The sequence below is a fragment of the Vipera ursinii genome (assembly GCF_947247035.1).
Source record: "Vipera ursinii genome assembly, chromosome: 2".
Classification (NCBI taxonomy): Eukaryota; Metazoa; Chordata; class Lepidosauria; order Squamata; family Viperidae; genus Vipera; species Vipera ursinii.
The window spans coordinates 278,203,565-278,227,471 of NC_139513.1; the positions used below are offsets into that span (position 1 = coordinate 278,203,565).

Below are 23,907 nucleotides of genomic sequence, written 5' to 3' on the forward strand. Positions count from 1 at the left end.
TGTGCATCTTAGCAGACACAATACACGAAAAGATATGTGATGGTTTTGGGGAGATGGTTGGGGGCATTGCATGGAGTCATATTTTGATGCTGGGGAGCTACAGCAAAATAAAAGCATTATATCCAGGAAAAGTCCAACATATTACACTTAAATTTCTACATGTAAAAAGCTGTAAATACTGTACTGGTAAAACTTGGACCTCTGCTGCACTCTCAGCTATGCAAATTTAGAAAATGGCACAGGAATAAAAGAACTGGTACATACCACAATTTGTACATCATTATTCAAATGGATGCCATAATTAGATCCAACGCACAGAACATGTAGACAATAACAACAAACAAGGATCATTGTTTAATTTGATGATGTACCATCAAGTTAGTGTCTAGTCTTAACAGCCATATGGAGACATTCTTTATGTCTATCAGTGGTGCAGCCATCCCACTGAAATGGAAAAACAAAGGCCATACGATTAATAACATCAAATGGGTAAATGGTTTACAGAACTAATTGTTCTCAGAGCTGTTACATGTTTGAAAGTCCCTAAGCCAAGATGTTCTTTGGTGGATTCATTTTTGTCTTCTAGTTCAGAGGGGGGATTTTTTGGCTCCTAATGCCACTCCATGCGATACTAAAAATGTGATTAGTGGGAGGCTTTACTTCAAAATCACAAAAAAGAAAAGAAATCTATGTTACACAGCCTACACCAGCACTTTCAAGATTTCTATTTTCCATATTAAAAGAATGTACATGTACTTTGAAGTAATATATTTTGCTGTTTCCTGAATATACCTTTAGATCCTTTTTTTTTCAATTTAATAATAGGTTTCTGAACAGGAGATGGATGAAGCCATAACACGAACCACCCACAGAGAAAACAAGGACGTCTCTTCTCCTCACTCCTCAGGTATGCATCTGTTTCTAAAATTGCATCAGATTTGGCTCTTGTTTCACAGTATAGATTACATCCCTAGAAAGTTTTTTCTGTGCACATTTTGTGCAAAGGAAAGTTACATTTTATTTCCAATTAATCGGACAAATAAGCAGAAGTATCTGCTGGGGAAGTAAAAAAAATCAAGATGGCGGCCATAGCTATGCTGGAATGGACCTCGGTGGTCTCCATCCCAGACAAATGGCTGTCCAGTCTTTTCTTGAAGACTTCCAGCAATGGAGCACCCACAATTCCAGGAGGCAAACTGTTCCATTGAAGCTATTTCTTTTACTTCTCTCAGAGAAAGAAAGACAGACACACACACACACTACAAAAAAGAAAATTTTCAAGGATCAGTTGTAACTGTAACAGCAGCTTCTGGATCTGTTAAATTCTACCTTAGCACAACAGCTTGTAAGATTGGCTCTTATTTACTGTTAATTCTCTTGTTAGGCAGGTGGTTGTTTTAGAAATCTAACGACCACCTTTTCCATATGTTATCATATTATAACCAACTTTATCTTTGCTGAAAAGATGAATTGAATTATTAGTCCACACATGTTTAGTGCCAACTTTTTTCATCAAACTGCAGTGGAATAAAACATAAAACAATTCACATATCAGTATTCAGCAAGGGATGAAGAACTAATTGAGGGTTATATAACTCTGTCCAGGCTGTGAGTTGTCCTTTAACTGATGAGGCAGTGAATAGGGGCAGAACTAAATCTGATTTAACTGACATTAAATACGGCTACAAATTCTGGAAGGTTTCTTTATAACATATTTTCTGTCCCTACTTTTTCTTTATTCCCATGCTTGCCAATTGTGAGGTTTATGGATCTTTTATTTCTTTTGCATATATTTGAACTTTTCTTTGGCTGATGAAGATAACAAAATAAAAAATAAATAAATCCAGTTAACATGAAAATGCCACCTGGCTTCAATAGATCCCCCTTTTAGTCACATTAAAAATGAAAAATTGTCACATGAAGATCAGCGATTGATTGTGGAGGCAGCATGTAACCCTGACATTTTAGATTGAGCATCCCTGCACTAGGGTAACACTCCTATTTGCTAATACAGGGGTCTTCAAACTTGGCCCTTTTATGACTTGTGGACTTCAACTCCCAGAATTCCTCAGCCAGGCCCACTGGCTGAGGAATTCTGGGAGTTGAAGTCCATAAGTCATAGAAGGGCCAAGTTTGAAGACCCCTGAAAATCCAGTCATGGTGGACCAAAGTCTCCCTAAACTAGATTGGCTCAAAATGACTCATGGTGCATTCTTCTTCTGCTGCTATTGTTGCTGCTTCTGAGTGTAGAGCAAAAAGGAATTTTCCTCCAAACCTAACAGAAAAGATATTATTTTCTTTTCATTGTGCTGCACAGTTGAGAAGCTTGCTCAGTTTGGACTCATCAAAGAACAATTCACTGGTATAGCAACAGAGCTGGCTGGCTGAACGTAGCTGAAGTTCTCCAGTTTTTCATGGCCAATATTGCCTCTTTCTGTTCTTACTGCCAAGTGGGAAAAATGTGGTCAGTGCAGCAATAGGAAATGGAGGAAAGGAATGCCTCAATCTCTCTTTAGCTCTGGCTTCCCTTTGTTCTGCGCTGTTGGCTTTGTTGATGGTGGCTGTCCTGGAGGAGAAAACTTCCTTGGCTAGCCAGCATCATCAGACTCTAGACTCTTTGGAGGAACTGATCCAACCCTGAAATCCTCTTGGGTAGAGTTAGAATTCAAAGGGGCCTAATTTTCCTTCGGGTTTGAACAGCCACAACCTCATGCTGTGCTAGCTGTGAGCTCTCTGCTACTCTCTCTGCAAGTCAGCGAGTGAATTGGGCAGTCATTTCTAGGAAGACAATGAGAAGCCAGCCTTTCCCGCCCAGTAAAAGTCAAATGGGGAGAGCCTGTGGACAAGCTAACGTCTTCTATGCCGAACCCAATTGTTTTTAACAGGAAACCTGCCAAAAAGTCCATCTCCAGGCGTGAAGTCTAAACTGACAGAAGCTTCCTCGCCCTTGAGCTGGACAATGAAACGTTTCTTGGAGCCGGCGAGTCGGGTAAACCTATTGAATTCCACCACAAAACATTAAAGGGAGGGGGGGTTCCTGTTGCTTAGAAGAAATTGGGACTTCTTTGCATGCACATGTGCACGCGCGCACGCGCACACGCACACACACACACACCCACACACCAAACATCCGTGGGTGTCCTTCAAGCTATAGAAGGTCTGGTGATTCTTCTGTTTCTTGTATTGTAGACAGAGCAGGGAGGGGAGAAGCAGGTGAAAAGATGCCGGGGAGTGTGGATTTTCTCATTGGTTGTATTGTCCCACCAGGGATTTTTTTTTTGTCAAGAGCGTTGCCGAGGTTGTGCTCTCACAAAAGGAAAGTACACCCACGAACACAACACCTGCCAGAAAGTTCCCAAGCATGACAGAGCTGAGTCCCTCTTCAGTACATCAAATCGTAAAGTCCCTGAAGGCCATCTTGTCTGTCTAAAAGTTTTCTAGGCACGTTCCAGCAAATGCACAAGGTCCTTTTCTGCAAAACGTATCAGGGTCAGAAATAGAGATTGTAGAGTCTGCGTTCTCGTTCTTGCTCTCTGCCCTCATGTGTTTTTTTTTTAAAAAAAGCTTTCATGTGTTCAGGGAGAAGGCTGACAAAGCGTCGAATTCAGTTGAAAAAGCCAGACTTTTCCACATTAAGGAGCAATTGCTAAGTCGTTTTTCATTTTTGTTTCCAGCTTTCTCTTTGTTTCATGCTGTTAATTAGAACGAGTCTCCTTTTCCTGAGACAAGTAGCCCATCTCCAGACTTAAAAAATAAAATAAAATAAAATTATTTTGGCTCATTTTGAGCAGCAGTAGTATGTTAAGGCAACTGAATAATTTGGAAATCGAATCAAATGGTGGTAAAAAGAGTGGCAGAATCTAAATCAGTGTTTCTGAATCTTGCCAAACTTGAAGATGGGTGAATGCCAATTCCCAGAATTCCTCAGCCAGTATGTAATGAACTAAAGGTAGTCCTCTACTTACGACCACAATTGAGCCCGAAATTTCTGTTGCTAAGTGAAACATTTGTTAAGTCAGTTGTGCCTCATTTTATGACTTTCTTGCCACAGTTGTTAAGTAAATCACTGCAGGTTGTTAGTAACCTGGTTGTTAAGTGAACCTGGCTTCCCCATTGACTTTGCTTGTCAGAAAGTCAAAACTGGTGATCACACATGACCCCGGGACGCTGCAACCGTCATAAATATGGGTCAGGGGCCAAGCGTCTGAATTTCCATCCCGTGACCACAGGGATGCTGCAATGGTCATAAGTGTGAAAAATGGTCACGAGGCAGTATTTGCCAGTGCCGTTGTAACTTTGAACGGTGACTAAATGAACCGTTGTAAGTCGAGGACTACCTATACCAAACTAGAGGAATTCTGGGAGCTGACGTCCACGCGTCTCCAAGCTTCAGAAATGCTGATCCAAAGGAATGAAGCATCTGAGCAAGAAAAACAGTCGGGAAGAGAGCAGGAAGGTGTAGCATGGATGATCTTCCAAGTCTTGGGGGCTGATAGCTGCAACGTCCCATTTTCTCTTTCTGTATTTATTTCAGCAGAGCTCCATCAATTCTGAAACGGAGCTTTCCCAATACTTCTTACAAGATGGGGCGAGCCAATTGTCCCTCTCGGAGACTACAGTGACTGGATCCAGCGACGAAGAGCAGTTTCGACCCAAGAGTAGGAGCAGTTCTCTAGAAGAGAGTTTTCTTTCTTCTGGCCTTCCAGGTAGGAGTCGTGGCAAAGCTTCCAGCGTTATTGTCCTCCTTGAACTGCATACAATTGCGTAGAACTTCACTCTTATTTCACTCTGCAGCAGGGGTGGGGAACTGTGGCCCTTTGATGGCTTGTGGACTTCAACTCCCAGAATTCCTGAGCCAGCCATGATGGCTGAGGAATTCTGGGAGTTGAAGTCCACAAGTCATAAAGGGGCCATAGTTCCACACCTCTGCTCTACAGCATACTAAACTTAATCTGTTCAACAACCGGAGTTAGCTGGGGAATTATTTAAAAGATTTTTTTTTAAAAAAAACAGCAGGGTAAAGCTTGTGTCTAAATAACTCAGTGAAAATGCATGCAAATAAAAACGAATAAAAATTATTATATAAAGAGAGAAACAGAATGAGGGAGGGTGTGGGTCAGAACTAGTTTGATGTAGTGGTTAAGGCCACAGGCTACAAACCGGGAGACTTATGAGTTCTAGTTCTGCCTTTAAGCACAAACCAGCTGGGTGGTTACTACTGCTAAAAAGATGCCTGCCGCTCTGGTTTTCTATCTTTTTTTTTTACAAAGTCATTTTTATTGCTGTTTAGGAGAGAATAGTAAGAACAGAGGGCAATATGGAAAATCGTGATAGATCAGGTCATTGCATTCTGTGATAATAGTGACAAATTCTATAACATGCGTTTATTCTTAGCTACCAAAGAATCCAGTCTGTGCAGTTCACCAGCTATTGGCAGTAGCTCACCTGGTCCTCACAGTAAGCCAAGGGAGACAGTTGCTCGGCATGTTAGTTTCAGCGACAGCCCCAAAGGGACCCAGTCTGCTTTCCAAAGACAGAGAAGGATTGCCTTTTATGATGGAGATGTGAGTGATGAGGATGACTTTGCCAAACAAGATGGCGTCTGCTTCCAAAGAGGATCGAAGTCAAAAGGTCAAAGGAAAGGAGACAATGACTGTAGTGTTTCCACTGCAGCTCCTTCAGCGCAAAATGGAGATACCAGGCAGGAGAGAGAATCTGCAGCAAATCCCCTCAGTGACTTAGCTGCCACCAGCTCTGGGAATCTGAACGAGAGCCCTGGGGAGCATACACCAGACACCCCTTTTCTTCCCGATAAAGAAATTCATCATCTTCCAGAGCTTCATCCAGGCTACTTGAATGTGAAGGACTTTCGAGAGGAACAGCTAGAATCTAAGAGGTCTCCTAAACTAGAACATAAAGCAGTCACCCGAGTGAAAAGCCTGATGAGTATTGAATACCATGGAATCCCAAGGCCCAAGAACGAGGACCATGGTGCTTGCAGCAGAGCCGGTGGGAAGGTCCTCCCAGCCATCCAGAAGAATGAAGCTCAAGAGAGTCCCCTGGAGCAGGGCCGTGTGGAATCAATTACTTTATCTCGGAGTGAAAACGAGTCCTTTGGCCTGGATCTTGAAATTCATGCCAACCCTTTGCGCATCGTCATAACAGGCTTGCAACCAGGTGGAGCAGCTGAAAGGGTAAAAAAAAATGTCTTTTCTCTTTATTATCCCTAATAGAATTTCAATTCAGAGAGAAGTAGAGATAGGGCAAGAAACAGGTGTAGTAGCCTCAGGACAAATGCTAATTTTGTGAATCTTGCCTCATGCCTCCCTCCACTGTACGTACGCATTGCTAAATAGGCAATTAATGGATTGATTTAGCCCTGCTTCCCCACCCTACTGATTTAAAATTCTCAGGGTAAGGAAATCACACTATTGTAAGAGGAACCATACTGTAAACAGAATTAGTAAATATTGCTCACTTTAAAAAAACCCATTTAGAAACAGAATGTATTACGTTTTAAAAGGTATGCAGCTTGTTGACAAGAAGGAACAACTAGACTGCCATTCAGGGATTTTCAGATTATTTTCAAAATGAAATCATCTTTTGGGTTTAATCTGTTAAGTCAGTAGCAAAATTGCTATGAGTGATGGTATAGAATAGATGGCTTCAGAAGGGAATTTCTGCAATGGGAACAAATAGGAAAATCCTCTTTGTGTATCTGAGCTTCTTGGAGACATCCCTTTAGCTGTAATCTGATTCAACAAGGCAGTTACTATTATTTGCATTATACTACAGTATTGCATAACGGGGACGCCGTGGCTCAGTGGGTTAGGACGCTGAGCTTGTCGATCAGATGGTCGGCAGTTTGGCGGGTCGAATCCCGAGTGCCGCGTAACAGAGTGAGCGCCTGTTACTCATCCCAGCTTCAGCCAACCTAGCAGTTCGAAAGCATGTAAAAATGCAAATAGAAAAATAGGGACCACTACGGTGGGAAGGTAACAGCGTTCCATGCGCCTTTGGCGTCTAGTCATGCCGGCCACATGACCACGGAGACGTCCTCGGACAAGCGCTGGCTCTTCGGCTTTGAAACGGAGATGAGCACTGGCCCCTAGAGTCGGAAACGACTAGCACGCATGTGCGGGGGAATCTTTACCTTTACAGTATTGCATAGCAAAACAGTGCTTAAATATTACACTGCATAAAATCCAACGACTATGTTTGGGTGTAAAGGCAACTCACTCTTTTGCATTACAAGAATGAGTTTTACTCCAAGGCTAAAATGTGAGTCCTTAGGGAATGTTTGAGGAGACCTGACAAAATGTTGCGGGGAGTGGCCTGCATGTCCTCTGCCTCCCCAGATGGTATTCCAGCCACCAAGTTGTCTTCCTACAGTATTTGCACACTTCACTGTTAACAATATCTCTAGGACTTTATCATTGCAGTGATTCTGTCATGTATATCGCGTTCCCTGAAGCACATATTGTAAAGGAAGTCAATCCCACTATAACTGATTGAAATCCAATCATTGTAGCTTAGGACGCTAGGTAGATAAGATAGGCAAGTCAGGTGCGATGAACAAAGTTGGCTTGTAGAAAGGCAGAAACGGGTTCATAAAGAGCTTTAAGTGACTGCTGATAGCTAAATCTCTTCTTAAGAGACAGCAGCAGACTAAAGCCAGTGGAAGCCTCCTACAGGACGGACAACTTTGTCCCATGGTAGAGATTACCTGAACTTGATTTTACCATCTTAAACCTTTGCCAGGTTAAGGAGTTGGTGGTTCTTCTGGTTCAGAGGATGACAAAAAAGGCTCTGTCCTCTTGCTGGAAGGACGCTGAATATAGAATCCATTCCCCATTTCTTGGTGAAGCAATTGAGCTTCACCTTCATGTTATTCCGCGTCCCGAAATCGTGAGGCTATGACAGTACTGTATTAATAAATGCATTCTTCACAGGCATCCATGGGAAGGCTGGTCCCAAGAGATGAGATCCTTTCTATCAATGCTATCCCCATCCGTGAATTCTCTTATGAGGAAGCTTGTCAATATGTAGGACATCTTCCCACTTCCATTACACTGGACATCCAGAAAGCCATTTTGCGTAAGATTTTTGTCTTTTTTTTCCTGTTCTATGGTCAACGGGCAGATGTATCTAGGTATCCCTGAACTAATGAAAAACTTTTTAAGGAATCACAAAACTGGATAGGAGCCAAAGCATTCCATATTTTACTGTCATTCATGCTGTAGTGGCCTCCCCAGATGCTACTACAGGGGCTACCACAAAGAAGAGGGAGTCAAGCTATTCTCCAAAGCACCTGAAAGCAGGACAAGAAGCAATGGATGGAAACTAGTCAAGGAGAGAAGCAACCTGGAACTAAGGAGAAACTTCCTGACATTTAGAACAATTAACCAGTGGAACAACCTGCCTCCAGAGGTGGTGAATGCTCCAACACTGGAGGTTTTTAAGAAGAGACTGGACAGCCATTTGCCTGAAATGGTATAGGGTTTCCTCCCTGAGCAGGGGGTTGGACTAGATGACCTCCAAGGTCCCTTCCAACTTTATATTATTATTATTATTATTATTATTATTATTATTATTATTATTATTATTATTATTATTATTATTATTATTATAAGATGTGACTCAATTAAAACAACCAAATGACACGAGGATACAACTTAAGTTTATTAGACAGACACAGTGTAAATTACAGCCATCTAACAATGTGAGTTTGGGATAGCTGAGGAGTTTGTAGCCTCCATAAGCAAAAGGCATTCAGTGATGGAAGTAACACTTCCTTTTGCAGACAGTAAAATCTAGATGCAGTCAAAGTTATGCTCACTGCTGGCATAATTAATATCCTTGAATTCTGGGAGAGATTTGTGATATTTGACATAGGATTATCTTGTTTTTTTCTTTAGAAATAATTGAAAACCAAGAGAAGGATTCAATATATACAAAGAAAATATTTACTAGAAATTGAAATCTACCAAATGTTAAAATCCACTAAAAACCATGAAAATAAAAATACTTTTTTTTGCCCCCCAACTGAGAAAATTTGGTCTAAAGAATCTCAGATGAAAAAGTAGTAGGGAATAGTTTCTGAGATCATTTGTGTGTGTATGTTAACATGCTTCAGAAGGGGAAGGATTCATAATGAAGCCTGTCTAGCTGTTCTTATTGGATGAATATACAGGTAGTCCTCAACTTACGACCACAATTGGGGTCAGAATTTCCATTGCTACATAAGACGTTGTTAAATGAATCACACAATCATTCAGTGAATCCAATTTCCCCCATTGGTTTTACTTGTCAGAAGCTGACTAGGAAGGTCACAAATGGCAATCACATCACCCCAGGATGGGGCCACTAAATAAATGCCAGTTGCCAAGCACACAGATTTTTATCACATGATGTTGGGGAAGCTGCAACATCATAAGTGTGACGGCCAATTGTAAGTCACTTTTTTTAGTGCCATTATAACTTTGAACAGCTAAGCGGATGATTCTAAGTCAAGGACTATATTTAGATCAGAATATGAAAGTTCTAAAGGTCCTAACCAGCGTGCTGAATTGTATCTGGAAAGATGGTGATAATTAGATAATTAATAAAGCTTAACTCTCCCACATCTTAATCATGGCTGAATCCAGCTGAACCTCTAAAATTAAAACCTAGTGTAAAGTTTTAATAATTGTGTAATTAGGAGGATGGAATTGTTTCATTGGTTCTTTACGCAGCCTCTAACAGATTTACAAATCTCTTTGTGTCTTCAGAAGCAGACGAGGCAGTTCAGAAAGAATCAAGCAATGTTATTGTGATGAAAGAAGAAAACAGCTTTGCGTATGAGAAACAACCTTTGGAATCTCGACTGGATTGTAGGGCAGAAAGGACAGGATTGGTGTCTGACGCTAATGCTAAGGTGATACCAGCAGATCCCTCAGAAATTCCCTCTATTCAAGACACTTCTGTGGTGCTATTAGAAGAGATGGATGACTTCTCTGGCAAAATGAATTCCCCAGAAGAAAAAGATGGTGACTGTTTATTAGTGAAGTACAGACATACCAAGGAAAATAGTTTTGTGAAGGCAGAAGAAGCTCAGCCAAATTCTGTATCAAATATAATTAAAAATGATCATGTAGGGAGAGCTGCAAATTCTGTTACTAATACACAAGAGACCTTGGTTTTTTCTGTCCTGGATTCCATTAATGCAAGCAAAATTTTAACTGTAAACCAAAGCTGTCTGAATACCTATTCAAGGAATTTTAGCAGCCTTAGTGATGACCATGTGACTGAAACCGAAACTCAGAGCAACACTATTCCAAAATCTATGTACGCTGCTGCAGAAGATTCCAGTTCAGACACAGAATCCTTAGCCGAGAATCCCGGAGACAGTTCATCACTCTTACTATCTGTTTGTGATAATCCTTTGGTAACCCATAAACTAGTTGAATCAGATGAGGAGCAAATAGAAATTTGCAGTCTGAATTATGACCAACGTTGTATTCAAAACCAGCTGGACACATCTCCCATAACATCATCTCATCATCCACCCATTTACCATTCTTTGAACAACTGTTTGCAGGCAGAAAGCAAAACAGAAATAGATTCACTGGAAACATCCAATGGAAAATTTACATTAGAAAAATCCCACTTATCGGAAAACTCCGGTGCAGAATATAGGGTTCCATCATCAGCTGTTCCATCTTCTCCAGATGTTTCTTCACAAGGGGTAGACAGTTTGGAGCAGGACAGGCCAGTCTGCTCTTCTACTGAGAATGGTTGTTCCAGGAGTGAAGGAGGAAGCAGCCTGCAGAACCAAGAAAACCTAATGGAAATATGTGAACATTCTGTGCCAGACATACATTCCAGCCCAGCAGAAAATATCAATAGCTGGGAAGACAACATGCAGCTAGGCCAAGATGAACTGGAAAAACCCCAACAGTTGCAGGTAGAAAATGATTTAGTGATGGATTGTGGAAGCAATGTCATTGGTAGTCCTTCTGCTGTGATGGGGAAAGAAACCGGTGCTCCATCCCAGTTAAGAAGAACAGACAGCTATGCTATGAAGACTGCAATACAAAAAATAGTAAACAGTCCCAAATCTCCCCTTTTGACCAAACCAAAACATTTGGGCAGGTTCTCTTCTGCTCACAATTTACTAGGAAAGAACGAAAAAGCAAACACTGTTATCTCGAAACCCTCCAGTACCAAAACTCTGAATTCTGGTCAGTGCAAAGGTTTTAGTAATCCATACAGTCCTTCTTCTTCCCCTAAATTGCATCATGAAACTAAAGGCGCTCCACAAAAGAGTACGGTGGAGACTCTTTCGAATAGTCAGCAAAACAAAGCAGGGCCTAAAGGAAAGGCTCTTAATATTAAAAACAAATCCAGGGCTCATTCTGATGCTCTTGGCACTGCTCCTGCCAAAGCGGAGGGCAATGATCCAAAAAAGGTAACCCTCCCTGCCCAAAGTTCACCCAGGCTCCTTTCCAAGAAAGGTTCCTCACTCCATAACCTAGCCACGCATCTGGAACCACCCAGCAGGAGCCTCTCTATGGGTTCCAAGATGTTTCAGCAGCAGGAGGTAGAACAGCCCCCTTCACTGGAGGCTCCGACATCCCCTCTGCCTGTGTTGAATGGTGAGGGCAGCGCTATGAAAAATAAAGATAAATCCGTGATCAAATCAAAATTTGGCAGGGCTGGAACATCAGGACCTCCTAAAATGGAAAAAGAAGCACAGGTCGCCAAGTGGGAGGTTACGAGCAGTGAAAAATGGGGGAGAACTAGCACAGATCGTTGTCCAACAAGAGACAGCCCTTCTCAGTCAAATTCACCACCTGAAGCCACATCCAAAGCTTGTTGTCCGGACGACAGAACCGAAAACAGGGGGATGAGTCTGAGTTTGAATCACGATGGATTGGAAATGAAGCCATTACAGTCTGACAAGGCAGGGCTTTTTAAAAAAGAGCCTTCTGGCCTTACTTATCCCCCTGCTCGGCAAGAACAGCCCAGTCAGGAAATTCAGCGCACTTTCATTGAAGTAAGGTTATCTTCCTCGTCCTCCTCTTCCTCCTCATTCATTCCTGATTTGCCCCTAGAGAAGAAAGAAGATGACAACAAGACCAGCCAACTCAGAAGCGAAACACTGGATTGTTGGCAGAGCACTTTCCACAAGGAAGATGCTCTCAGTGCATTAAAACCTGTGACAAGGACCTATTCAGTGCCAGCACAATTATCCAGTCATTTACGGGAAGACAGCAGTGATAGAGATCAACCAGCACATCATGTCCAAGATATCTTAGGTCATGTTTCAAATGCAAACCCTTCCGATTCAGAGTTGGGCATGCTGAAAATTGTCCACCTCAGTCTGAGCAATCAGGATGCAAAAGCCACATCTGCCGGCATCCTGAAATCAGACGCTGACAATGGCAGTCCCGTGGCACAAAAACTGAAAAAGGGCAGAAGGAATTATTACTACTATGAACTCAATTGGCCACATGATCCCGTTTCTTCTTTTTCCGTAAAGCAGAGAATTAAATCGTTTGAGAATCTGGCTAATTTCGACAGGCCTACGGTCAAAGCCATAGACCTCCATTCCACCTCCTTCAACTCTAAATTGCCCATTGGCCAAAGATTGTCCAGTGGCATTTCTGCAGTTTCAGCAACCAGCGTAAATGATGCGGTCCAGGCCCTGCGACGGAGCTTGAGTTCGTACTGTGGAAGTGAAGCTCCAACTTCTCCAAGGGTCACCAGATCTTCAACCAGTTCGACATTAACAAATGTGCTGCAGAATTTCCCCAAGAGCAGCAAAGATGAGGGTCACTTGGAGAAGAGTGGAAGACATGCTTTGGGAGAACCAGTTAGTTTACCACCATCTACCACCAATGTCCGAAGAAGCAGAGCGTCAGGTGGTCATATGAGACACATGCCCTTGTCGCGTTCCAAACTCCGGGAGCTGAGAGCTCTCAGCATGCCAGATCTTGATAAGCTCTGCAGTGAGGACTTCTCTATGGAGTCTCAACCTTCATCCAACAAAACTGAGTTGCATCTTCCCCCTGTTGTGAGATCCCTTGATGCTCCCATTGAAAATGTTTCCATGAATGAACGTTCAGGATTATCCAGTCCCGGGATGACAAGCAGGCAACATTCAAAAGAAACCAGTCCTTGGAATAGTGGCTCTGGTACTCCTGGATCAACATCTGACGAGGAAGGGCTACAGTATGATGGCAGTCTGAATAAACTGAACTCGGGGAAAAGCTGGTCTATCAGGTTAGTTTTAATGTTTTCTTAATATTAGCTCTGTACTAGGAGCCGGCAAAGATTTAAAACTTGAAAGTACTTATTTCACGGGTGGAGGAAAGAATCAAAAAGATTTGTCCTGGTTTGTGTAATTTGCATTAAAATACACAAATTCTGCACCCAACCTATTTGAGTTTTGAACCAAGAAAAACAGGATATTGTAACAGTTGGCAGGCCGGCAAAGTTGTATGTTTTCATTTGTATAGTTTTGTTCTTAATGTCAAAACTCTGTGAAAGCCAAGGGTTTGATCAAAGCCTTAAATGCTCACCCCAGCTCCCCAAGATCTGAGTCAACAAATTCTCAGCTCCTGATATTTTACTAGGAGTGCTCAGGCATTTCAGAACTCTAAGAATTGCAAACTTAGATACCGTACTTAAAGAAACTTCAAGTAAAGTTTACTGAAACCATATTGTCCACCCAGGACCCAATTATATATATTTTTTCACTCTTGCAGAATGAGTTGCCATGGCCCCTTCTGACTGACCTCCAGTACAGGTAGTCCTCGACTTACAACCATTCATTTAGCAACCACTCAAAGTTACACAGCACTGGGAAAAGTGACTTACCCCTGGTCCTTGCACTTACGACTGTTGCAGCATCGCCGTGGTTGCATGATCAAAATTAGGATGCTTGGCAACTGGCATGTGTTTACGACAATTGCCGTGTCCCGGGTCATGTGATCCCCATTTGTGACTTTCTCAGCTGATAAGCAAAGTCAACGGGGGAAGCCAGATTTGCTTAACAGCCACGTGATTCACTTAACAACTGCAACGATTTGCTTAATAACAGTTGCAAAAAGGTTATAAAATCAGGCGTGGCTTACTTAACAACTGCCTTGCTTAGCAATGGAAATTCTGACCCCAATAATCACGTCAAGGACTACCTGTCTTTTTTCCTCTCCAAAGGTGCCTTTACCATTTATGCAATTTTCTCTTTTTTTTCTATCAATTTTCTCCTTCCCTTGATTTCCCAGTCTCATTTTCTGTAAATTAAATTGCAACAGATTCCACCGTGGGCCTTACTCCTTTTGCGACTTCATATTTTAATAGTCTGTTAATTCAAACTTTCTCAAGGTTCAAAACCGTATTTTCACCATCATTCTTTTAGATGCGTGGAATAGAAATAAAAGGGACAGAAAAGAGATGGTGGCTTCAGTTTTCTACGTAATTCCTCAAAGGATTGTCTTTTGTTCTTAACTGCATTCTTAGAATTAGCAGAAGGAAAAAGGAGAATCATTTCCAAACCTGTTTGATCAGGAATATTTCAGGAGAGTCCTTGTTTTTGTAAGAAAAGAATATATAAAGGGAAACAAAGTCTTTTTCTAATTTTTTATTGCTCTTTAATTAATAAGAAAACAGATCAAACTACAAAAATAATGGTGATGGTGAAAAATGCATTGCCAAAGAGAAGAAAACGAACACATGAAAAGATTAATTGTATAAATGTACTAGAAATATATACATACTTGAATAATATTTGCATTAGAAAAGTATGTATAGAATTTTAACTGTTGTTATAATGACATATATTTTATTTTACCGTTGTTGTATTTCTTTCATTTTTGTGTTAAAGCACTTTTTATGCATTCTTTGTTTTCCCTTCTCTTTGACAATGTATCACCATGAAAGGAATCAAAGTCTTAATATCTGCACTAGAATTTCAGCGGCTTTTTCTCTATGAATCAGATTTGGTTGGGTATTACAAATTGTACTTCCTGGTCCTTTTCACATTTAGAAATAGACAGTGGAGATATGATGTGCTAATATTAAACCAGGCGTCTTCTTTCTTCAGTCTCACCCAATGTCAATTTTGCATATGTTGTATTTTAGCTTGGATGAATTGTTGGTTTCCTCTCTGGATCAGCAGAAATTGCAGTCTGTTTTATCTTCGGTGACAATGAAAAGCGATGTTTCTTCTTTACTTCAGGAAATCAAAGCACAAGCAGAGGTAAGCCTAGATGTACAGCTACACATGTGGGTATATAAATATGGGTATGTGAGTGTATACACACCTTCCCCCCCCCCAATCCCTTGAAAAGCTGCTGGAAAGCAGCCTGCTAACACCTTCAATTCTGCTTAGCCTCAGAATAAAGAGAAGATGCAAAGTACACAATAGGTCAGTTATATGTTCCTCAACTTTCCCTTCATCTCACCAAGAGGAGAAGGTAAAGACTGTAATTCAATCAGTTGCCTGTCCCAAACTATCATCCATTGTATAGTAACAAAAATACTTTCTTCCATTGACACAAATCTAAAATAAAATTCTCTTCCGCACATCCATGTTTTCAGTAGATATATTTCTCTGTGTTTTATAATTTAAAAAAAAATTCAGAAGGGTTCCTATGTTTGGGAAGCTATGTTTGTAAACACACACACACACACACACACACACACACACACACACACACACACCCCAAAAGCACTGATATCTCCCAGAGGCTTTGCAGTCCTTTTTCTACAATCCCATTATTGCATTTAAATCCCCTTGTGAGCTGTGAAGGTGAAATGAAAACAGTTTTGAAACTAGTAGCAATGATCTTGTTTAAATGTTGTTATGACGAGTGGATTGGGAGAAGATGAGTATGAAACTATTTATAGTGCAAGAGACAAGGTTTAGGAACAGGCCACAAAATTACTGTATGGTAAGAGAGGTGGGACAGCCCTGTGAACGTATGAAGCCAGGAATCTGGAAGTGGGTGGGAAGGAATTGCCAGCAAGGGGAAGATGAAGCTGCTCGGGAGGGCTGCAGAGCTGCAGTTATCCTAAGAAAAACAATTTCACTGAGATTTTCAACAAATCAGAATCATGTCAGACATCAATTGACTCTGATCTCCAACTTAGACTTGCACAAAACCATTGGCGTGGAACTGTCGCAGTTACCAATCAACCTCTAAATGCTTCTAAATATATGTGCATGTTTGCAAAAGTTCCACTAAATTCTCTGTTGGCATCAATGTTATGATTACTATCCTTTGTTATTATGATTATTATTTACAAGTAGTCCTTGACTCACGACCACGATTGAGCCCCAGTTGCTAAGGGAGACATTCGTTAAATGAGTTTTGCCTCATTTTACCACCTTTCTTGCCACAGCTGTTAAGTGAATCACTGCAGTTGTTAAGTCAGTCACAAGGTTGTTAAGTGAATCTGGCTTCCCCATTGAATTGGCTTGTCAGAAGGTCGCAAAAGGGGATCACATGAATCTGGGACATGGCAACCGTCACAAATCTGAGTCAGACGTTAAGTGCCTAAATTTTGTTCACATAACCATTGGGATGCTGGAACAATCCTAAGTCTGAAAATCGGTCATGTCACTTTTTTTTCAGTGCCGCTGTAATTTTGAACACTCAGTAAATGAACTGTTGTAAGTTGAGGACTACCTGTACTTTGCTGTTTTGCACATACACTGAAAGCTTATGCACTGAAGACAAATTCCTTGTGGGTTTAATCACATTTGGCCGATAAAGAATTTCTATGCTATTCTATTTGCATACAAAAGAATGATGCGAGGATGGTAGTAAATCTTGAAAAGAGTTTATTAAGAAATTTCCCCTAAACCAGGGGTAGGCAACCTTGGTTCTTTTATGACTCGTGGACTTCAACTCCCAGAATTCCTGGCTGGCTGAGGAATTCTGGGAGTTGAAGTCCACGAGTCATAAAAGAGCCAAGGTTGCCTACCCCTGCCCTAAACCAATTTACAACATCAGGATCTGAGCTGAAACAAGGAGGAAGGGTTCTGAATTCACAATTCACAAAGAAGGTGGGAAAAAGGGGTAAATCTTATAGCTCTTTTTTTTCCCCACTCTCCCCCCACTTGGAGTCCTCACCTTGGCTCTGAGATCACTAACAAGGGGAAATTAATATTTGTATTTACACTCGTTGGAGAGGAAGAGATTATAAGACAAGTAAGTAGACACACAATGGGGAATACACATGGGATGCTCTTTGCTTATTGTGCTGGAACTGGAAGCCACTTAAGCAAAGGAAAACCTTTAGGGTGAAACTGATTAAGGTCTTGCCAGTTTCAGGAAGCAGTGCAAGCCAGCTGAGGGTGCTAATTAACTAAGGTCGCAGAGCTGTGCTTGTTAACCAGCAGTTAGCACTTCTTTGGAAAGTATTTTGTTAGCAGGTTCAGAAAAGAAAAGTTTCAGTGATCTCTCCTCTCTGCACGGGAGGAAATTGTGCAAAGGGGAGAAAGGAAAAAAGGAAATACAAAAATATAAAAAAATACGAATTGTGGAAACAACCAAACTGTTGTCTGCCAATACTGGACTTAACACCCACTGAGTTTGTATCATTGTGCAAATTCAGTGAATCTGAGAATTCCGAGGTTGCAATTAGGCCATCAAAAACAATCCCTTCCTGAAAGTAAGAATCTGTTCGATGTCTTCATTTGATGATATCCAACAAAGGAGAATCCACTACTCTTTCCATAGCTGGTTTTCCTATCAAACTGTTCTTCACTTTTAAGAAGTTTTTCTCTGGCCTTCTATAACCACCTGTCTTCTTGTAACATTAGTCCATTGCTCTTTGTTCTGCACTCTGGAACAAGAGACAGTAGGCTTTCTGTGATATTTTTTTTTTAAAAAATCTGAAATAATATTTCTTCTTGGTCCTTTTTTTTGTCACAGCTAATCATGTCCAGCTCCTTCAGTCTCTCTTCACAGGATAATAAAATGCTTAAGCTGTTTGATGACTTTTCTGCAGACCACAATTTGAGGCTTCATATATATATATGAGTAAGGGACGTGGTGGCTCAGTGGGTTAGGACGCTGAGATTGTCAGTCAGAAGGTTGGCAGTTTGGCGGGTTGAATCCCGAGTGTGGCGTAGCAGAGTGAGCGCCTGTTACTTGTCCCAGCTTCTGCCAACCTAACAGTTCGAAAGCACGTAAAAATGCAAGTAGAAAAATAGGGACCACTACGGTGGGAAGGTAACAGCGTTCCGTGCGCCTTTGGCGTCTAGTCATGCCGGCCACATGATCACAGAGACGTCCTCGGACAAGCGCTGGCTCTTCGACTTTGAAACGGAGATGAGCACCGGCCCCTAGAGTCAGAAACAACTAGCATGCATGTGCGGGGGAACCTTTACCTTACCTATATATATAAGTAATTCTTTGAGTGGGAGACTTCCCACAATTCCTTGGTTTTATTCCATTACCTGGTTAAAGCAATTTGGATTGACTCAGGTGGGCTTGGCACATCTTGCCAAAATACCAAAACTGGATTATGTTCTCAGTCAAGAATAATCCAGAGTCATTTTAGGTATTTTCACATGGGTCTTGAGAAAAATGGTTTATTCATGCCAGTTTGTAAAAATCCAAGAACTCAAATATTTATGAAACTCAATGCTTTTTTGGAAAATGGGCCATGTCTGCATATTTCCTCACATCTGCTATTAAGTCCGAAGTGGCACGGGAGCTGGAAAATATTATGCAATTCAGAACTTGTCCTTTAAGTGCAGAGCAAAATGATTCTCTGAAGTTTTCTAATTTTTCATCATCTTGTCTTTCTTCTAAGGAAACTTGGGCCAACAAATCTTTATTTGTTGTCTTGGTTTCATGTTTGGCTCATTCTCTGCTTTTAAAAAATAAAAAATGGAACTTTTTGTTTGGGATCTGTCAAAATCTGTATATATAGAGAATAGAAAAGCCATAAGGTATCTAGTTTTTAGGGAATATGTCCAAATGGGGAACTGACCAATTATCAATTCAAGGTTCATTTGTCACCATTATTTTTTTTGCTCCCTCAAAATTCTGTATTTCTGTCCCACTGAAATTTACTAATAAGCAACAAGTTTCCAACAGTTTTTATTTGTATAATTTATCTGTCTACCATCTCAATCTTCATGGATTCTGAGTTGTTTTTGAGTATTAAATAGCAATATCTTGAACAAGAAACAAAATAAAGAAATTGCAGGAGCCATCAGAGTATCGTAGCACATTTTTTAAAAAAATGTTTAGTGAAACACCAAAATATAAGCGAACTACCTGAAAAATCCCAACCTTGCCTACTATAGTTTTGAACAACCAGAAAAAAAACCTTAACAAAGAAAAATGCATGGCTTCTGAGTAACAAAAGTTTGCCTACTTCATATTTATCAGATTCTGCCACATTTCTGGCAATTAGGATTCAAATTAAAGACTATCTGGTCTGGCTGAACTGCTTCTGTAATAGAAGTCTTTCTATTGAACTATGTCAAAGCTAGTACCTGAATTTTAGCATTTTTATATTCCCACTTCCTCCCCATGTGAGCATAAGTGTTCCAGATTGGACTTAATGTAACAAAGAACAATTAAAAAAACAAAGGTGTCACTTTGTCAAGTCATGGTATCCAGTTTTCATTGTTCCTGTCCCGTTTGCATTCTTCTGTATCACAGGTTTGGGACTGCTAAGCATTAGAAGTTGCACTGCATGGGAGCAGAAATATTTTCCAGGAAAGTGAAACGGATTTTGAGTAATAGTACAACAGTACTGAAAATAGAGGGACGTGGTGGCTCAGTGGGTTAGGACACTGAGCTTGTTGATCAGAAGATCGGCAGTTTGGAGGATCGAATCCCGAGTGCCACGTAACAGAGTGAGCACCTGTTACTTGTCCCAGCTTCTGCCAACCTAGCAGTTCGAAAGCACGTAAAAATGCAAGTAGAAAAATAGGGACCACTACGGTGGGAAGGTAACAGCGTTCAGTGCACCTTTGGCGGCTAGTCATGCCGGCCACATGACCATGGAGACGTCCTCGGACAAGCGCTGGCTCTTCGGCTTTGAAACGGAGATGAGCACTGGCCCCTAGAGTCGGAAACGACTAGCACGCATGTGCGGGGGAACCTTTACCTTTACCTTACTGAAAATAGTCAAATATTGACCTAAAATTAAAAGACTGGGAGAAGGTGTAGGTCTTTACCTGAAGTTAGAAACAGGTGAATTTCCATGGACAGAGGTTTCCATAAATTGGGTACTCGCACGGAAAAGACCCTAGTCCAGTGGTGGCGAACCTATGGCAGGCGTGCCAGAGACACCACTCGGAGCCCTGTCTGTGGGCACACGCACCGTCACCCCAGCCCCGCCTCCTCCCATGGCTCCCTCCTCCCCAGTAGCCCCCCCCAAGGAGAGTCACCCCCGGGTGCGGCCCACGGAAAGCAGTGCAGCCAAGGACATGGTAGCCAGGCACCGGGGACAAGACTCTGCCCCTGTGCCCTGTCGCGCACAGATGATGCTGTGGGGCACGGGTGGAGGGCATGGCCACCATGGCGCTGCTGGGATGTCTGGGTGATCTGAGGCGGGCATGGAGGTGGTGGGTGGTCCAGAAGGCAGGGCAGAGCAGGGACAGGGGTGGGGGGGGCGGCTTTTGGGCACTCGGTCTCTAAAAGGTTCACCATCACTGCCCTAGTCTCCACTTATTCACCTTGCCTTTCATAAACCTGGAAAAGGTCCTCTGTTGATGTTTCATAGCACCAATAGTTGGTGGAGACAGGAATGCCTTCAAATAGTTTGATTTCTTCTGTGAGGTGCTTTAAATTGCTTAGAGATGAGGTAGCTCAATTCATAATGGGGGTTTTTTTCCCCTCATCAAGTCTCAATCCAAGACTTTCAGTTTTGTGCACAGGGTGAGCCTGAACAACGTGAGGCACCTCCACAATTCAAAACGAATAGCTGGACACATGTTTTGCTCACGTGCTCTATGTGATCCACATGTGCCTGTCATTCCATTTCTGCTTTTCTGCTTGGTGAGATTAGAGTTTGGCTACCTGTGCAGATGACACTTTTCCTTTTATTACAAACTTGATGGATGGATGTGCCTGCCACTAAAAGTTAATTCCAGGCCTGAACTCTGGAAGAGGCAGTTTAAACTACTAAGCTGTCGTTTGCTTGAGTCCTTATACTGTTTTGGTGACATTAAATAAACTCAAATCTCTTCTTTAGGCTTTCGAGGTTAAAAACTTTAATTTCTGAAATTGTAGCTATTTTAAGCAAAAAGTTAGACTTTTTTTTTAAAAAAAAAGCCAGATTCATCTTGCAGGCATTTTGTGTTAATTGTGTGGTGTACTCTTTCAATGGTTTTAATCTTTGGATATTTTGTCTTGTCTCCTTCTCCCCACTCCCTTCCCTTCCTCCCCCTCCTTTTTGGGGGGGCGATCAGAGCAAGGAAGATATTTACTTTGTAGTCTTGAATAAAGAGGAAGGTTCTGGCCTGGGATTTAGCGTCGCTGGCGGAATAGACCTGGAACAAAAATCAATCATCGTAAGTAGCGACTGCATCTTTCTTCTAAGTGGGTTGCAAAGCCAGCTGGAAATTAGATCAAGAACTCATTTATCAAGGCATGAGTTAGCTGTACAATCCTATTGTGAAAGTTTGCTTGCTTCATTTTGTATCCCATCTGTTGATGCTATCAGAGAGGCAAGTGGGCTTGCATGCCAGATAAACTCTGATGCACACAAGTTTGCCAAGATAAGTATCCGTGATAGGCTCACACATATCTTGGCAACTGGAAATCCTAACATTAGCTCCATCCAAGCCCTATAATACTTCCAATCATATGCTTTGTATTCCAGGATCCCCAAACCCAGTCTTTCCACTGGGACCTGGAAAAACTTTTCCAAAGAGCTGTAGGAAATACATTAGTTAAACGTTTGTGGCTTATATGAACTGCAACTACTCACCTACAACAATGTTTTAGGATCATTGGATTTTTGGCAATATCAAATGGAATCTTACTTATGTAATCCAAATTTATTTATTGAATTGGCTTCGTTTCTCTGTACACTTAGATGATTTCATTTTTGCTCAGCTACAGTCTTTAGGCCCAACTTACTTTGGGGTGAATTTGAAATTCATTTTGTCATTATTTATAGTCCATTTAGGAGTTCAGTGCAACTTGCCTATGTGTTTTTCTGAATGATTCCCTGCCTTTTACAGAAACAAATTCTTCAATGGTAGAGATGAATACCTTGAGATTGAAGGCAAAACCTTTCTCAAGTTAAGTTCAGCGGTTTGCCATTGTCTCCTTTCTGGTGTCTTACAACTTCTCCATCAGCCATGGGACTTTCAGGTGTTTCCCATCCAAACTAAAGAAATCCAACCCCACTTAGCTTCTCAAAGTCAGCCAGGGTCAGCTAAATGCTGCCATCTGCTGGGACATTAAGACTATGACTGTGTCAAAGGTGGAGGATGGCTTCAATGAAGCTTTGGGTGAAATTTTTTGAAGCTGTGAGCGAAGTGAAGCTTCTATGTTACTTTGCTTATTATTTTGGGATTTCTTCTGGTGTTCCCCTTTGCTAGAAGTATATGGGGAATTCTCCAAACCAGCCTGGAGGCAAAATGCATAATTTCTGCTCTTGGACAAGGCAAAGAGCATTATTTTTGTGGAGCAAAGGATCTTGTTAACCCAAAGTGCAGCCCCTTTGCCTGGGCCGCTCAAAATCATCTTCCAAAATGTATGTATCTGTCTTGGAAATTTGGCTCAAAATATTACAAGAAGCATCTGTTTTAAACATTGGAAGCATTTGCTTCTGAGTTTGGCTGACATTCCTGCACAGTGCTATATTATCTTTCCATCAACTTCCACAGAGACTTGGCTCACATGATCAGATTCAACTACATTGTATAGCATGGGTTGGTCTGTTTGACTATCACTGGTATCTTTTGGGCAAGAGAACACATTCCTTTACTCTCTGTATTATGCCTGGCTTGGAAGCTTCTCCAAGGACAGAACACCAGCCTACACTGGCCTTTAGGTAGCTCCAGTTATTTAGTCCATTCCTTCCTAACCTTCATAGAGGAAGCAAGGGCTCAGAGGCTAAAGACTCTGAGCTTGTCAGATGGAAAGCTGACAGCCTGGGTTCAGACAGACCTGAGCACCACACAAAAGGGTGAGCCTCTGTTCCTTACCCCAGCTCCTGCTCACCTAGCAGTTCGAAAACATGCAAATGCGAGTAGATTAATAGGTACCACTTTGGTGGGAAGGTAACAGCATTCCATGCATGTTTGGCATATAGCCATGCTGGCCACATGACCATGCAAAATGTCTTCGGACAACGCTGGATCCCTGGGCCAAGAACCAGAGATGAGCACCATGCCCTAGAGTTGAACACAACTAGACATGGGAAACTTTTACTTTGACCTTTTCTTAGCCTTCTGAAACACATCATGGTTGGCTTCCAAAATTTCATAATGAATTGAGCTGCCAATTTACATATTTGGTAGATTTATTGGCCTTCATTTTTAATCAGCTGATAATTCAACATGCCTTTGTATCTTGAACATTTGCTTTGCTCTAGGTTGCATATTTTATGTTTCATAGTAATTGACAAATAAAAGGCTATAGCTGGTATTATTAATACCAGGAGCCAGATTCTGTGAATTTGGATATTGTCTCACATTTTTTCCAACAGTTCAAAAGGCACCATTACTGAACTTCTGTTCATGTGAAGATGTATAGAAACCAGGAGACCATGAGTTCTAGTCTCACCTTGGGCACAAAGCCAGCTGAGTAACTTTGGGCCAGTCACTGTCTCTCAGCCCTAAGAAGCAGATAATGGCAAACTACTTCTGAAATCTTGCTAAGAACACTGCAGGGTCTTGTCCAAGCAGTTGCCAAGAGTAAAGACCGACTCGAA

The 23,907-nt window shown here is 41.6% G+C and overlaps 1 protein-coding gene across 1 annotated transcript in view; it reads left to right on the top strand.

Moving 5' to 3' along the window:
* The window catches only part of PDZD2 (PDZ domain containing 2), a gene marked incomplete at its 5' end in the record, with an annotated part of 197,647 nt that overhangs the window by 168,497 nt on the left and 5,243 nt on the right, over positions 1-23,907 (top strand). The window contains 8 exons of the mRNA XM_083354764.1: positions 826-907; positions 2,886-2,989; positions 4,535-4,706; positions 5,395-6,194; positions 7,953-8,097; positions 9,771-13,266; positions 15,127-15,244; positions 21,431-21,532. Of these exons, the coding sequence (XP_083210890.1) occupies positions 826-907; positions 2,886-2,989; positions 4,535-4,706; positions 5,395-6,194; positions 7,953-8,097; positions 9,771-13,266; positions 15,127-15,244; positions 21,431-21,532 (5,019 nt within the window). The remainder of the gene's footprint in view (positions 1-825; positions 908-2,885; positions 2,990-4,534; positions 4,707-5,394; positions 6,195-7,952; positions 8,098-9,770; positions 13,267-15,126; positions 15,245-21,430; positions 21,533-23,907) is intronic.